The 15958-nt window shown below is 32.8% G+C and overlaps 2 protein-coding genes across 2 annotated transcripts; one reads left to right on the top strand and one right to left on the bottom strand.

Moving 5' to 3' along the window:
- Positions 1-477: 477 nt before the first annotated feature.
- Positions 478-2489, bottom strand: LOC127081737 (F-box protein CPR1-like). Its single transcript, XM_051021960.1, has 2 exons — positions 2414-2489; positions 478-1226 (listed from the first exon to the last, which is right to left on the bottom strand). The coding sequence occupies exons 1-2, from the start codon at positions 2487-2489 to the stop codon at positions 478-480; spliced, it is 825 nt and encodes a 274-aa protein (XP_050877917.1).
- A 1442-nt stretch (positions 2490-3931) lies between these two features.
- On the top strand, positions 3932-7759 carry LOC127085957 (50S ribosomal protein HLP, mitochondrial). Its single transcript, XM_051026549.1, has 4 exons — positions 3932-4079; positions 4363-4424; positions 6758-6849; positions 7096-7759. The coding sequence occupies exons 2-4, from the start codon at positions 4391-4393 to the stop codon at positions 7468-7470; spliced, it is 501 nt and encodes a 166-aa protein (XP_050882506.1). The 5' UTR covers positions 3932-4079; positions 4363-4390; the 3' UTR covers positions 7471-7759.
- Positions 7760-15958: the final 8199 nt, after the last annotated feature.

The raw sequence follows: 15958 nt of genomic DNA, 5'->3' as shown, positions 1-15958 counted from the left end.
TTGAGAAAACTTGGATAATGTTATGAATAATATATTGTGGATGTTCAATGATTGTCTCTCTATAATCTCTAACTAGTAAATGTAGTAGTAACCAAAGAAAACAATAAAAGATGCCTAATAACATCTTGCTAACAATAAAAGAATCCAAGTCAGAAGCGATACTTTCGCATGTTATAAATTATAATTCCAAAATTTCTTTTTGAAAATTAATAATTGTTAATTAATTAATAAAATATTATCACTGTTTTTAAAAATTAAAGATCAAAATTTTAATTAGACACTTTGACAGCTTCAATATTCTTGATCACAAATCTAATTGTGTATGGCTAAAAAACAATGGTATATGCAATAGTATCTTTTATAGAATTCACATAATACATTGACAGAGAAAGTACTTCAACATCATCCTAGATAACATTGAGTTTTACATAAAGATGCATCCATTCCACCCATGCATTCACATAATACATGGTAGGATTAAGAACAGCAGGGTGAAATCAAACTTTCAAGACAGACATATAGGATGTTTTTAAACATGGTAACCTTAAAAGTGTCGTTCTTTGGATCATAAACAACCAGATTCCTTTTCCATTCCTCATTGTCATTAGTTTCCTCATGAGTTTCTAGCAGCAGTCTGTCATCGTCAAAAACATACAATGCCTTGGACAAGATATAAAACTTAGTAGGATCTTGCATGTATGAAACAGTGCACAATTTAGTCCAAGAATCATGAATTCCATATTCCTTCATGACCCAAATATGATGATGAGAAATTAAGCACAAGGAGTCCCTCAAGACAGACAATATCAAGTAATCGGGACTGATGTCTGCATGATGAGGAGGCAAAAGCTTTTGACAAGAGTCATTTCCCAAATCAAAAGAAATAATGAAGAGGGGACCTTTCTGACACCATTGAGTATAGGCAATCCAATGAATGGTACCTCTTACATATGTTCCAGATTGCTCATCAAACACAGCACCAAAAGGAAAGGTCTCAATGGTTTTCCAACCATTGGTACCCAAAGTATGAACTTTTACTTTAGTTGTGTCAACCGAGTTAAATGAGTTAAATGCGGTATAGTAAAGAACAACCACTTTGTAATGATGAGAAACGTGATCATAGCCGAAGCCGAAAGTGGAATAAACCTTGGTAAGAATTTGAGGGGTTTCAAAAGGGGGTAATTCCTTGAATTTCCGAATAGAAGGATTCCACAATGCAACTAAACCTTTAGGTTTAATGGAAAGACAAAGGATGTCGTCACAAGCACTGTAATTGAATATATATATATATATATATATATATATATATATATATATATATATATATATATATATATATATATATATATATATATATATATATATATATATATATATATATATATATATATATATATATAATTGTAAAAATAAATCAAATATGAAGATTAAATTAGATTTAAAAAATACTATCCTATTTTCTATGTACACCTCTATATTTTAAAAAAAAATAGTAATAGATTAACGTAATTGAAATAGTAATAGACTTAATTATTATATTAAAATAGAATTAGACTTAACCTAAATGTTCCAACATATAAGAAATTTTTGTATTCACTATATATGTCTAATGAATTTTTATAAAAACAAATATTTATAGGATTTTTTAGTGGAAATCCTAACATTTTTATCATAAAAAATATTCTTATTTTGAATATTAATATTTTTTAGTATAAATATTAACATTTTATCATAAACAAATATTACTAACATTTTGAATATTAATATTTTACTGAGCAAAAGTTGGCATGGTAAAATGGTCTAACCCGCTAAATATGTCTGTTTACTCCACATTTTTTACTGAGCAAATCAAAGTTTTATGCCCAAACTCTTTAATGTGTCTGTTTCATTCATTTTTTCGACTTTTGAGGATGCGAACATTAATATAAGTGTTTGCATTTTTATGCTTTAGAGATGCAATACTGCGGGTCCTCCCCTCCCCGACCTCATTTGTTTGCAGGACAAATCAAAATTGTAGGCCCGTACTCTCTACTATACACACCATACTCCACATTATTTTTTTGCGGACTTAATTATGATGGACAATACCCGCTTGTCATTCATAAATAAAAACATAACTTACATTTTTTTAATGGTACATTAAATAAGAGTATTTTTATAAGGACTTAATTATGATGGACAATACCCGCTTGTCATTCATAAATAAAAACATAACTTACATTTTTTTAATGGTACATTAAATAAGAGTATTTTTATAAGTATGATTAAACACAGGTTGAATTTTGAAAAAATATCTTATATAAAGAAATGGGAAATACTAACAAGTTCTTATAGGAGTATGGGTGGCAAAACGGGCCCAATTCGTTGGACATTCCCGTAAAATGTGAGGCGGAGTAAAGGTTTAGGACCTCACCTTCTAATGTGTCCACCCCACCATATCCCATTTTTTTCGCGGGTCCAGTCCTGTTTGTCACCCTATCTAGAAGCATTCTTTAAGAGTTTAAAAAGAAATATTTTTTTAAATAATTGTATTTAATGCATTGAAAACTAAAATAATTGATTTTTTTTAAAGACTAAAAAAATATGTTTTCTTATAAATTATTGTATTCAATGTTTTGAAATTGAAATAATTAATTTTTTTAAAAATAATATTTTATTTATTTGTAATATCTAAAAAATGTCTCGGGCACTATTTGCATGATTCAAAAGGAATTTTTTTTATAATCTAAGACAAATAACTATGGTTATGTAGTTTTCACATGTAATTTAAAATACGGTTATATCCTTAAATAATCACCCATTACATAGATATTTTTTAATTACCCATATTAAGTTTTAATACAGTATAAAATTCTTTTCAAGCTTCATAAAGGTATGTGACTAAGCAGGTTTATCAAATGCGGAGAGATATCAAACCTAAAGTGACATGGAGAAAACTCTTATATGGGAATTTTGTTAGACTGAGAGCCACTTTCGTTCTTTGGTTGACTTGTCAAGAAAGATTGTTCACCAAAGACAGATTACACCGTTTTGGGACTGTCACTTATTATAATTGTGGATTACTTGAAAGTTATAAACACATTTTCTTTGAGTGTGCCTTAGAATCAAGTTCTTTCTTGGATGAATGTCATTCATACACCTGGTGGTTGGAATACTGAACTAAATTGAATTTGCCAGCTGACTCATGGTAGAGGGTGCAAGAAGAGACTTATGAAGATTGCTTTAGCGGAAATAGTGTACATAATATGAACAACTAAAAAAAAGATTATTTTTCAAAACAAGACAAAGGAGCACCTTCAAAGTAAAGACATAATTGATATGATTCTTTTGAGAGCTGAGATTGATAGAAAACTTACTATATTTTATAGTAGAGTTTGATTTGATTTGTGTCCTTTATCTCTTTTGGTCTTTGTAGTCGTTTGGTTTCCAGAATCCTCAGATTGACTTTGTATTTCTTTGTTTTTTTGGAATAAAATTTTTTCTTTGATAAAAAAAAAGAAATCTCTGATTGAATGAGTGGAATGAAGATTGAGTGGTGTCTTAGACTTGAACGAAATGCAGTAGAAGTATTGGAGAAACTTGAAAAATGATAGAAATGAAATTTGCTCACGAGCTCTGTTTTAAATCTCTAATAAACTTCATGAAATAATAAAAAAAAAAGGAAGATCTCGCGCGTTATATAAATCAAACTGGTCCGAACCTTAACCTAGATAAAAATACGAACATTAACCTCCATAAAAAATACTTATATTAATTTTCAAATTATTTCAATTCTTTTTTTAATAACTAAAAGTATGTGTCCGAAGGTTAAATTTCAAATTTTAAGAATATACTTATTTTTCACTAGGATGGATGACCAAAGTTATTCAGAAAATAAATATTGATTTGATTATTTACGATTTCAGAATTTAAAAAAAAAAAGTGATTTATTAAAATTAAAAAAATAAAACAAAAGAAAAAAAAAACCTAAATCATCTTTTTCTTCTACTATGCGACTGCATCTTTCGTGACTTTGGTTCTGCTGCGTACACTCATTTCCCCCTCTTCTCCGGCTTCATAGCTTCTCTCTCTCCTCGCAGGTCATTTTCATTTTCTGTTTCTCTTCTTCTTCATGAAACCCTATTTTCAACATTCTATAATGTGGCGATTCATGTTCCTTCATGAGACCCTGTTTTCAATATGGTGCAGCGATTATCAGAATCTATGAATCATAGTGTTGTTCAATAACAGCACTATAGAACTTTAGAATAGTGGAATTTGAATAAACTGTTATTTCCCACATTGGGTTTTTTTTGGCAACGGAATTGCTATTTTGTATTTTGTGTGAAAATCTCATGTCTTTTTGCTCTTCATTTCCTTCAGGGAATATAGAAGATTGTAACTTTTGAAAATGGCTGCAACCTTTGCTTCCAGATGTTCTCGTGGTATGTTGATTTATGTTTCCCTCTTGTCTTTCATTTTTCACAACCCTAATTATTTATCAATCAAAATCTGGTGTTAAATTAGTTTTTGTAGTTCCATTGAACTTTAAGGCTCACTTAGTGGGATAATAATTGGTTGTTGTTGTTCTATGTTGAAAATTTGTGAAATTTTATTTCAGTTTTAGTGTTTCTGGTGATCTTTGTGGTTAACTGGTTATAGAGTTTTGAATCTTATTGGGATTCTAAAAGGTTGAATCTATGATGCAACCACCATTTTGGTTACCCAAAACAGTCTTGTCGATGGCGGAGAGCCAAAATCCCGCCATACTGGTCACTTTGTGGCGTTGTTATAGTGGAAAACCTCGCAATATCAACCAATATTTACCATTGTGGTGAGCCCCAAAACCACCATGTTTATCCGCCATAGCACCGCCATGGCGGATTTGGTAACACTGACCGAAAGTCTGATATTGTCAAAGTAGTACATGCTACGAGGCCCAAGAGGCCTAGGGCACATGATCTGATAGTACGCCGTTGAGTTTAGTCCTCTTTAAAATATGATGTTTGCCTTTCATATTCAAAAGAATTAACTTGTATTGAATGTTTCATTTGGTAACATAGGAAAATTAGTTTAGTACCAAACTACTGAGATTTGCATTCACTGACTTGCATTGAGTAATATTGATTCGTTGCTTTCAAAACTAAGCTGTATCAACATGTATTCTATGGCAAAAGTTTTAGAAAAATTACGATAATATGCTTACTAAATCCACTTGTGTACAAAATGAGAACTTATAATTATGTATGTTGTAAAGCGTATGTAGCCATATAGAAGTACCCATGTATCATAGGTAATGAAATCTCTGGTACCATATCCTTTTAGGTGAGTGTTTAACATTGACTTTCCTTAGTTGCTACCCATACAAAAGTCCATATTTCTGGCATCTCCAATTTTCTTCTAAATTTTGGCTTTCACTGAGATTTGAGTGGGAACACGGCCAGATTTGGCTGTGGCCTTGAGCTAAATTTTTTCTAGGTTAGCAGCCTAGGATGCTCCTTCACTTTACTGTCATTAGCTTTGCTGAAGTACTGAACTACCCTGATATTGTTGTGTATTATGTGCAAATGTATTCTGCATTCCTGCTTCGTTTTGTTGCAATGTACTCCATGTCTTCTATGTTCTCTTTAAAGTATATCTCTTGGATAATTTTATCTGATGTGTGATTTGGAGTTATATTCTACTTTTATAAACTTTCCCTAGCAGTCAGATACAATCTCAAGATACCTTTTACCTAGAGAACAAGTCCTATAATCCCATAAAATGATGTTTTTTCATAAGTGGACACTCACACCCTTCCCTTCCAAGAAGTAGCAAATTTTGGGAAAATTCCAAGAATTATGAAACTCACAAGCTTCTTCATCTCGTTTAGAACTTTTATATGATATTCCCGTGTTCTTGGTTTTGTTAGTATTGAGAAAAATCACACTAAGGGTCAATATTTGGAACACACAAACACATTGCAAAGAAAATAACAAAGGACACATAGTTTACGTGATTCGGCACCTGCCTCAAATTCTTACAGGAATGTCTTTATATATAGCTGATTAGTGGCTTCTTCCAGAAATAGATAAGTAGATATGAATTGCTCCAACTTTCCAAGACCATTGAAAAAATGTCATTTTCATCTGAAGTTGAAATGCGAGCTTCCCCGAAAGTCAACTATTAAAGATACTAACTGTTTTCTATGTCATAGGAAACAATGAATCTCTCCCTTTACTTTTTTGAAAATTTCAATTGATGTTCCATTAGTTAAAATGTCAATTCGTTTTAGTATTATGATATTGACAGATCCACAAATTCAAGGTATACTACTTATGCTTATAAAAAAGACAAGAGGATTGATGATTTGTTGTATTTTAAATCTTGTAATTCTGTCTTTTCAAAATTTCCGGACACAACCCATGATGCAGATGCTTATACTCTTCCAAAGGTTGTCTTCACAACTTTTGGAGCCATGTTGTCGCTTCATTATTACATGATGATTTTTCTCCCTAGAACATGGACCATTGATAAACGGTTCCCTTTGCAATAAACTGTTTTGTTTAACCACTACATTTTGCAACCACTCTGAAATTTCATATTTTGAGCTGCATAACTCTATCTTGGTACATATTGAGTCTGCTTTCCTGCCACTGATACTCCCCTCCCTCTATTTACAAGTCAATCATGTGCTCAAGAACTTTTATGTTGATAAGATGATATTTTTATCAATTTATTAGTAATCTTTCTATTAATTTATTTGTTCATTGTTTCATGTGTTGAAAAACCAAATTAGTGGGCCGTTCTCTGTTCGGTGGATTAAGCAACAGTTCCCCTGGTCTATTTACCACGTCACATGAGATGACATGCAGCAATTATTTTTCTCAGGTAAGTGTAGGAATCAGTTGCATGATCATGTTTCAATTATTATATTCTCCTTTACTTTATTATTTTCTTATGCTTGCCAAACATGGTATTGCTAAACTTAAATCAAGTTTGTAGAAAACAACAGTAATTTTCCATGAAGTGTAAGGATACACATGCTCTTAAAATGAATCACAATTCAGTTCTTAGTTCTTACACACACTGGTGTGATTCTTTCCTTAAGAAAACAACATGTTTCTCTTTTTGCAGCAACAGCGAACCTTCATACAGATGAGGACTGTTCTGAAGGTTGTGGACAACTCTGGAGCTAAAAAGGTGATGTGCATACACGCGTTGAAAGGGAAGAAAGGAGCAAGACTAGGTGATATGATAAAAGCATCAGTGAAGGAAGCACATCCTAATGGAAAAGTGAAGAAGGGATCAACTGTATTTGCCGTAGTTGTTCGTGCAGCAATGCCCAAGGGGAGGTGTGATGGCAGTGAGGTCAAGTTTGACGACAATGCTGTTGTCCTTGTTGACAAACAAGGGCAGCCTATTGGGACCAGAGTTTTCGGACCAGTTCCTCATGAGTTGAGGCAGAAGAAGCATGTCAAGATCCTTACCTTAGCCGGGCATATTGCATAGATGAAAACAGAGTCACCCTCAAATTTTAGTGGAATCTAATATCACATGTTCATTCATATAATTTGAACTTTCTGGTATGAAGTGTGTAAGATTAGTATTTAATCTATCAAATGATGAGGAGACACAGAAAAGGTCTAGAGTAGTTGTACTCGAATAATGAGCAGTTGTTTTGGTTTCTAACCTCATTTTTTTGAGAGGTAAGACATTCATGTATGTAACAGTTTCTGAAGAATTTTTTCGTTTTGATTGATTCCATAATGTGATACTTGGGTTTGATTTCTCTTGATAATTTGTGATTCTTTTTTATTTTTATTGGTTCACATTGTCAATTTCTTTATATGTATAAAGTTCAATGTCTGTCTAATTATAGATAATATTCTTTGTTCAAAATATGAAAGTGGAGAGGAGGGGAGGGGATGGGAGGGTTGGGGAGATATTTTATTTATAAATATGTATGGTTCAGATGGGGGTGGAGATGTATTTTAAAATTAATTTATTTTTTTATTCTTCTAACTTTATCAAGATAATGATATTTACCGTTTATAATTGAAATGCAAATTTGTTAATGAAATATAGATATTCATTCAGAGATCATCTTGAAAGATTTTATGAAAATGTAACGATTATAATATATAATTTTAAAAAGATTATCTAATACAAAATAATCTAACAAAAATTATTATTGCAACAACATTACATTAAGATAATTAAAAAATAACATTAAAATATAAAAGATAAAATAAAAAAGTTTAAACACATAATGATATAAAAATACAAAAAATATAATAGTAAGATGAAATTTGTTTAAAATAAATTTTTTAATATTTTAATAAATTAATTTTGTATTTAAATAAATAAATAAAGATATACATATAAATATAGTTATAATTAAAATGAAATACCTCCATTCTCTTCCATATCTCTCCAAAATGAGGGATACAAAAAGAATTCAGGAGGGATTTTGATTTCCTCCATCTACCTCATCTCCCTCTATTAAAATTTAAATCAAATATATAAATTATTAAATATTTCACCCTCTTTCCTTGTCTCCCTCCATTTATCTTCAACCACAATTTATGTATTCTTTGTTTGTTTAGTTATTATTGTAAAAGAAATGATTAAATATCTCTAAGAAAATTACTTTAGAAGACAAAATGTGAGAGGTGGTTTTATGTGAGATATTTAAAAGAAATTTATTATCTCAACCACCATTTATTGTTTATTTATTATATTTCTTATTGTTGAAGACATATAGATTGACTTTAAAGTCTATGATTTCCGTTTAAGTAAAAATAAGGAGTACATGGAATGTAAAAGAAGAAATATTTTAAACTTAGACGTGAAAGTCGAAGATCATATCATACAACAATCAATTCAATTCAATACTATAAAAAAGTGATAAGAAATATTATGTCTTGGATGAGTCATGCAAGTATGAACAATCAATTTAATAACAAGTGATAAAAAAGATATCAATCCCATGAGGATTGTTAATTAAATTTTTTATTAATGATCCAAAATGATAAAGTAATTTATGAGATAAAAAGATAATACTTTGATAACATGCAAGGAGTTTATATAATAGTAAAAAATAAAATGAGTTCAATTCATAATTGCAAGATTTTTAGACAATGACTCGTGCATTGGCTCATTAAGATTATCTTATATCTAAGTTATCAATAACATTGTTATGATTCAAATAAAACTCGTTCTATTTATCACTACGATTTTAAGTTTTTAGGTCTAAAATGATTAAGTAAATAATGTATTTCTATTCTCTATTTAACTATATCCTATAAGTTTCGCGCATGCTACTTTAAATTATTTTCTATTTTTTTTAGGGTGAGATGAAAAGATCGACATGTTGGATGAACTCCTTTAAATTAGTATTCTTTCTTAATTAAAACAACTTTTTATTTTATCAAATAGTAGTTATCTTATGATAATTTAATAATTTGAGTCGAGTTTAACTCAATCTTATAAAGTTGTCTTATAAGATCAAATTTACCTTCACTTATAAATATAAGTTTACAAGATATATTGCATAATGTATAAAACTTAACTCACTCCCTGAATGATCAACGCCATTGAACATGGTGCATAATAATCATAATAAATAGTGAGTGATTTAATAATAAAAACATCCATTTATATTAACAAATGATATGATTACTAATTCTAATCCTAATAATAAATATTAAGATTTGATTGTAGCCCTCCCTCTTAAGGTAAAACTTACTAAAATTTTATGCTTAGTACAACTAAACATTTTCTCGCAAAACTTGAAGCTAAGTTTGACAATGGTTGGGCTAGTGTGAGTCATAATCAACATAGACAGTTGTATACGATGTAATAGAAGTATATGAAGACAATTTGTGAGCCTCGCCTAAACAACATGAAATTCTGGTATCAGATATGAGATGTCGAAGGTAATGTCACAACACTAATATCTGAACAATACAAACAGGATAAAGATAAAGAATAGTAATGCAAGAGACATAAACAATTGTTAACCCAGTTCAGTGCAACTCACCTACGTCTGGGGGCTACCAAGCCAGGAAGGAAATCCACTAAATAGAATCAGTTCAAAGACTCTCAGTAAACAACACAAGTTACAGTCTTTTTCACCTAATCTTTACCCGTATGACTTCTACCTAAGAACTCTTAGATATGAGATCCCACTCACTCCCCCTCAATCACACCAGTGATATTAAACAAGAATTTCTTATGAAAAGAAGACACTCTTCAAAGACACATACTTGATCTTACTTAGCAACTTCAATCAAGTAGACACACACTCATGCTTAAAAGGTTAGAGTGACAAATTACAACTCAAAAATCAGACCAATTCAATCATCTATGGATGAATTGAATGGCTTACAAGTCACACGACCACACAAGACTAAAACCCTTATTCTCTCTCAATATTTCACTCAGTATTTCTTGTGTATCAAATCAGGTTTTCCATGTCCTTTTTATAGAAGCATTCAGCTGAGCTTGGACATCATAAAACCCTAAAACTATTTTCCATTCAAATCTTCTTATGACAGTTGGTTAGATCTCTTTGGAAAATAAGTTAAATCACGTTGTAATCATTGATTGATAGCGTTTGCAATTAACTCATCAATCGAACATAGATTGCCATTAAAAGCGCAATCACATAACACATACCATTCAGACTGAATATTCTGTGTACAGATGTCATGACATCAGGTCTGACATCCTGGAACAATCCTGCATAATTCCTTTTTAAATATCCAGCAGGTACATTATATCAGATGTTAAGACATCACATGTAACATCTTGTGAACACTCTTTGTTTTACCAAAAGTGCTGCCAACACTTAGAACCAATACAACAAGAATGAAAAAGTCAGTTTGAATTGCATTATGAGTGCCCCGTGATGAGCATGATCCATCCTATTGGGCCACATTGTACAATGAAATTCCTAAAATATAAATAATATTATGAGAATTTTTTATGACACTCTCTATGGTGGAAAAATATCTTATGAATAGTCGAAATCGTTCTTTAGATTATGGAGATGCATCTCTGTACTCACCATGCACTAAGGTAATGGCGCATCAACGAAGTGTTACCCTATAGGAACACTATAAAAAATTTCAAAGATAAATATCCGGATATTTTCAATGAATATATTGAAATTTAATCAATCCAGTGGTACTTCCGGAGATGCATCTTCGAAAGTTTGGGACGAAATTTTGAAATTTTATGTCACCTTTGCATGTCAGATATTTTTCAGAGATGCATATGCCAAATAATTTGATAAAACACAGAGCTTCATGATCACACAACCATACTTGTTTTTCACTCAAAACCCTCACCCAAATCCCTTCCATTTTCAATCCACATTTTCACTCCAAAACTTTAATCTTATGTTTCACCACATCAAATGGAGCAAAAGAAATTGGAATTTTGGATAAAGATAATTTATTTCAAGCCTCATTGCTTGCATTCAACTTGTTTTTAGAAAACCACATGTTATTTCTGGAGATACATTTCTGGAATGAGTATAAACTCATATGAAAATGCATTTCCGGTATCAGTATGTGTTCATTTTTTCAGCTCTATTTACAGAATTAACACTTATTTACTGTTCCGTGGTAATTGTTTCCATTAGATATGATGCACCCCAATAATTCCCCCAAAAATATTATGTCTCTAGATGCCAAATGTGTTGTTGTGGAGGCGGTAGATGTTCACAACCAATTTAGCAATGAGCAAGAGTTTGAAATTAGTGATCATATGCTTCAATGGATTCATACGAAGGCCTATAAACTAGGATTTGGTGTTGTAATCGGAAGGTTCAACAATGGTTCAGATAGAAGATGTGCTTTTACGACAATGACGTGCGAAAGAAGTGAGAAATATAGACCTCATCTTCAAAATTTTAAACGAGACGACACCGATTCTTGAAAATGCGAGTGTCCATTTAAGTTGAGTGGTTATATGTTGGTAAACAATAAATAAATATTTAATATTATATGTAGTTTGCATAACCATGACTTGTGTGAAAAGTTATTCGGCCATCCAATTGTGTGTCACCTCTTGTCGAAAGAGAATGAGTGTGTTGCTGACATGACATTTGATTTGGTTCAACCAAAAAATATACTTGCAATTTTGAAACACAAAAGATCTGAAAATATTTAAAATATAAAGCAAGTGTATAATATTCAACACCAAAATAACAAGGCGTTGAGGGGGGTAGAACTAAAATGAAACAACTCTTGAAACAATTGGATGATAACAATTATATGTCTAGGTACCGAACTTGCGAGGATGGAGTAACCATTAGAGATATATTTTGGACTCATCCTGATTCTATCAAGTTGTTCAACACGTTTCATACTGTTCTAATATTTGATTCAACGTACAAGATCAACAAGTACATGCTTCCATTATTGGAGATTGTTAGTATTACCTCTACCGAGAAGACCTATTCTATCAGATTTGCATTACTAGAGAGTGAGAAAGAGGAGAATGTTACTTGGGCCTTAGAGGTGTGTCGGGAAATGTTGAAGGACAAAAAAGAGATGCCTAAAGTGATTGTTATCGACTGTGATACCGCGTTGATGAATTCAATTGCAAAGGTATTTCTTACTTCTTATGCATTTCTTTGTAGGTATCACATAACAAAGAATGTGATAAGTCGGGTTAAACCCGCGGTTGGGACGAAACAAATAAATTTTGAAGATGGGAAAATGGTGAAGGCGGGTGTGGTTGTGGAAAAATAATGGATGCATGGAATCGTATAGTAAATTCTCCCACTAAAGAATTATTTGCCGATTTCATTATGCATTTCAGGAAATAGTGCAAAAAATATCCGGATTTGTTTAAATATGTTGAAAGCACAATTCTTGACCAGGTGAAGGAGAAAATTGTTTGTGCTTGGACCGATCAGGTTAGACACCTTGGAAATACAAAAATTAACCGAGTTGAGTATGCCCATGCTACATTGAAGAATTTGATGGGAATTAGTAAGGGCGATTTATGTAGAGATTGAGGCCTTGTGAACTAAATGATTAAGAACCAACATAATGAGGTACAAACATCATTTGGTCGGAGCATCACAATTTTGGAACACAAATGTTGGTTCTATATGTTGACATCAATTTTGGTAAAACCTAGAGTTATCACAAGTTGTCACGCGTGTTGTCTTGACATGTGATATCAGTTTCCTACAGGATGTTTAAATATGGTTGTGCAGGATTTAACTAAGATGTCAAACCCGATGTTAAGACATGTGTATACAGAACATTCAGTCTGAATGTTATGTATCTTAAGATTGCACTTTTCATGCAAATCTGTGTGTGATTATGTGGAGATTGAATGCGCTATTCAAGGAGTAATTTGATTTAAAACCAGAATGATCTACTTTCCAATAAGGGATGATTAACTGTCGTTAATAAGAAGATACGCAAGGAAAATAGATTTAGGGTTTTATGATGCCCAGGCCCATTCAAAAGCTTCTATTTAAAGGCCATGTAAAACCTGGGTTTAACATACAATAAACGAACGAAATAGTGAGAGAGTTTTAGGGTTTTAGTCTTGTGTGAGCTTGTGTATTGTGAGTCATTCATTCATCTTATTGATGTTTGAATTGGATTGACTTTTGTGTTGTAATTTGTCCACTCTAAGCTTTGAAGCACGGGTGTGTGTTTACTTGGTTGAAGCTTTTAAGCAAGATCAAGTATGTGTTCTTGAAGAGTGTCTTATTTCTTTGTAATATTTGTTTTTATATCACTGTTGTGATTGAGGGGGAGTGAGTAGGGTCTCATATCTAAGAGTTCTTAGATAGAAGTCACACGGGTAGAGATTAGGTGAAAAGACTGTAACTTGAAGTTGTTTACTGAGAGTCTTTGAACTAATTCTGTTTAGTGGATTTCCTTCCTGGCTTGGTAGCCCCCAGACGTAGGTGAGTTTGCACCGAACTGGGTTAACAATTGCTTGTGTCACTTGTTCAACTGTTTCTTTGTTTTCTATCCTGTTTATATTTTAGTTGTTGCTCAGATATTAGTGTCGTGACATTACCTTCGACATCTCATATCTGATACCAGAATTTCAATTGGTATCAGAGCAGGCATCCTGCTCTGGTTCTGGGTGAGATCTTGGGATGTTACTTTTTGGTACTATGGATAGAGACGGAGGATCTGTACACAGACCACCAATTCTGGATGGATCTAACTATGACTACTAGAAACCTCGAATGGTAGCCTTCTTGAAATCTTTGGATAATAAGGCTTGGAAGACTGTTCTAATAGGCTGGGAACATCCCTTCATTACTAAGGAAGGAGAAGTTACAACTGATAAGAAGGATGAGGAAGAATGGACCAAGGAGGAGGATGAACTAGCTCTTGGAAACTCTAAAGCACTGAATGCTATATTCGATGGGGTTGACAAGAACATCTTCAGACTGGTGAACAACAGTAAGGTAGCTAAAGATGCTTGGAATATTCTCAAAACCACTCATTAAGGTACCTCTAGAGTGAAGATGTCTAGATTGCAGCTGCTTACTACTAAGTTTGAGAATTTGAGGATGAAAAAAGATGAAAGTATTCATGACTTCCATATGAATATCCTTGAAATTGCTAACGCCTCAGGAGCCCTAGGTAAGAAGATGTCAGATGAAAAGCTTGTAAGGAAAATTCTCAGGCCACTTCCCAAGAGATTTGCCATGAAAGTGACAGCCATAGAAGAATCTCAAGATATCTGCAAGATGAGAGTGGATGAGCTATTTGGATCCTCCAAACATTCGAGTTGGGAATGAGTGATGGATCTGAAAAGAAAGTCAAAAGCATAACCTTTATGTCAAACACTGAAGAGAAAGGGGAAGACAGTAGTCAAGATACTGATGAAGATCTGGAAAATTATGTAACATTACTTGGGAGACAATTCAACAAACTCCAGAAGAGGATGGATGTAAGGTCAAAGTCTAATGTCAAGAACAACTCATTTGACATCAGTAGGTCCAATGATGCTGGAAGAAGAACAAAATCTGAGGAAAAATCCAAACAGGGCAAAGGAATTCAGTGCCATGAATGTGAAGGATATGAACACATTAGAGCTGAATGTGGGACCTATCTCAAGAAACAGAAGAAGAGTCTTGCTGCTACTTGGTCTGATGAAAGTGAAACAGAAGGAGAGTCTGCCAATCTTGTGACTGCCTTGACTGAAAGATGGGATTCTGATGAAGAATTCAGTGATGATGAAGTAACTTTTGATGAATTAGCTACTACCTACAGGAAGTTGTGTTTCAGAAGTGAAGAAGTGTGTCAACAAGTGGAGAATCAGAAGAAATTGATAACCCAACTAGAGGATGAGAAGACAGAACACTTAGAAACCATTTCTAAGTCGAAGATCGAAGTCGTGTTCCTGAACTCCAAACTGGATGAGATGACCAAGTATGTCAGAATGCTAAACAATGGATCTGACACCTTATACAAAATCCTCCAGACTAGAAAGATGGTAGGAGACATGAATGGCCTTGGGTTCAATGAATCCTCTCCTGAGTGTAGTCCCACTGGCAGCAAACCAAAGATGTCACATAAGGTGTCTCAACATCACAAGGAAAGACAACATAAAGGAAAACACCAAAGATGGAGATGTCATTACTGTGGGAAATTTGGCCACATAAAACCATTATGATTTAAGTTGTATGGTTATCCTAGTCCTACTCATCATCAACCTAGACCCAAATATCGCATCCTTGTTAATAGAAAATAGTGGGTTCCTAGGGCTGGTGCTACTAACTTGATAGCTCACACTTCCTTCAGAGTTTCAGCCAAAGAAGACTGGTACTTTGATAGTGGATGCTCCAGACACATGACTGGAAGCAAAAACCTGCTAATTGCCTCCAACCTCATGTCACCAGCTATGTAACTTTTGGTGATGGAGCAAAGGGTGAAATCAAGGGGATTGGAAAGCTAAACTGTCCTGGAGTCCCTAACCTTGATAATGTGCTGCTTGT

This window comes from Lathyrus oleraceus, chromosome 5 (assembly GCF_024323335.1).
Source record: "Lathyrus oleraceus cultivar Zhongwan6 chromosome 5, CAAS_Psat_ZW6_1.0, whole genome shotgun sequence".
In the NCBI taxonomy this organism is placed as follows: domain Eukaryota; kingdom Viridiplantae; phylum Streptophyta; class Magnoliopsida; order Fabales; family Fabaceae; genus Lathyrus; species Lathyrus oleraceus.
This window is presented reverse-complemented; position numbering and strand designations above follow the sequence as displayed.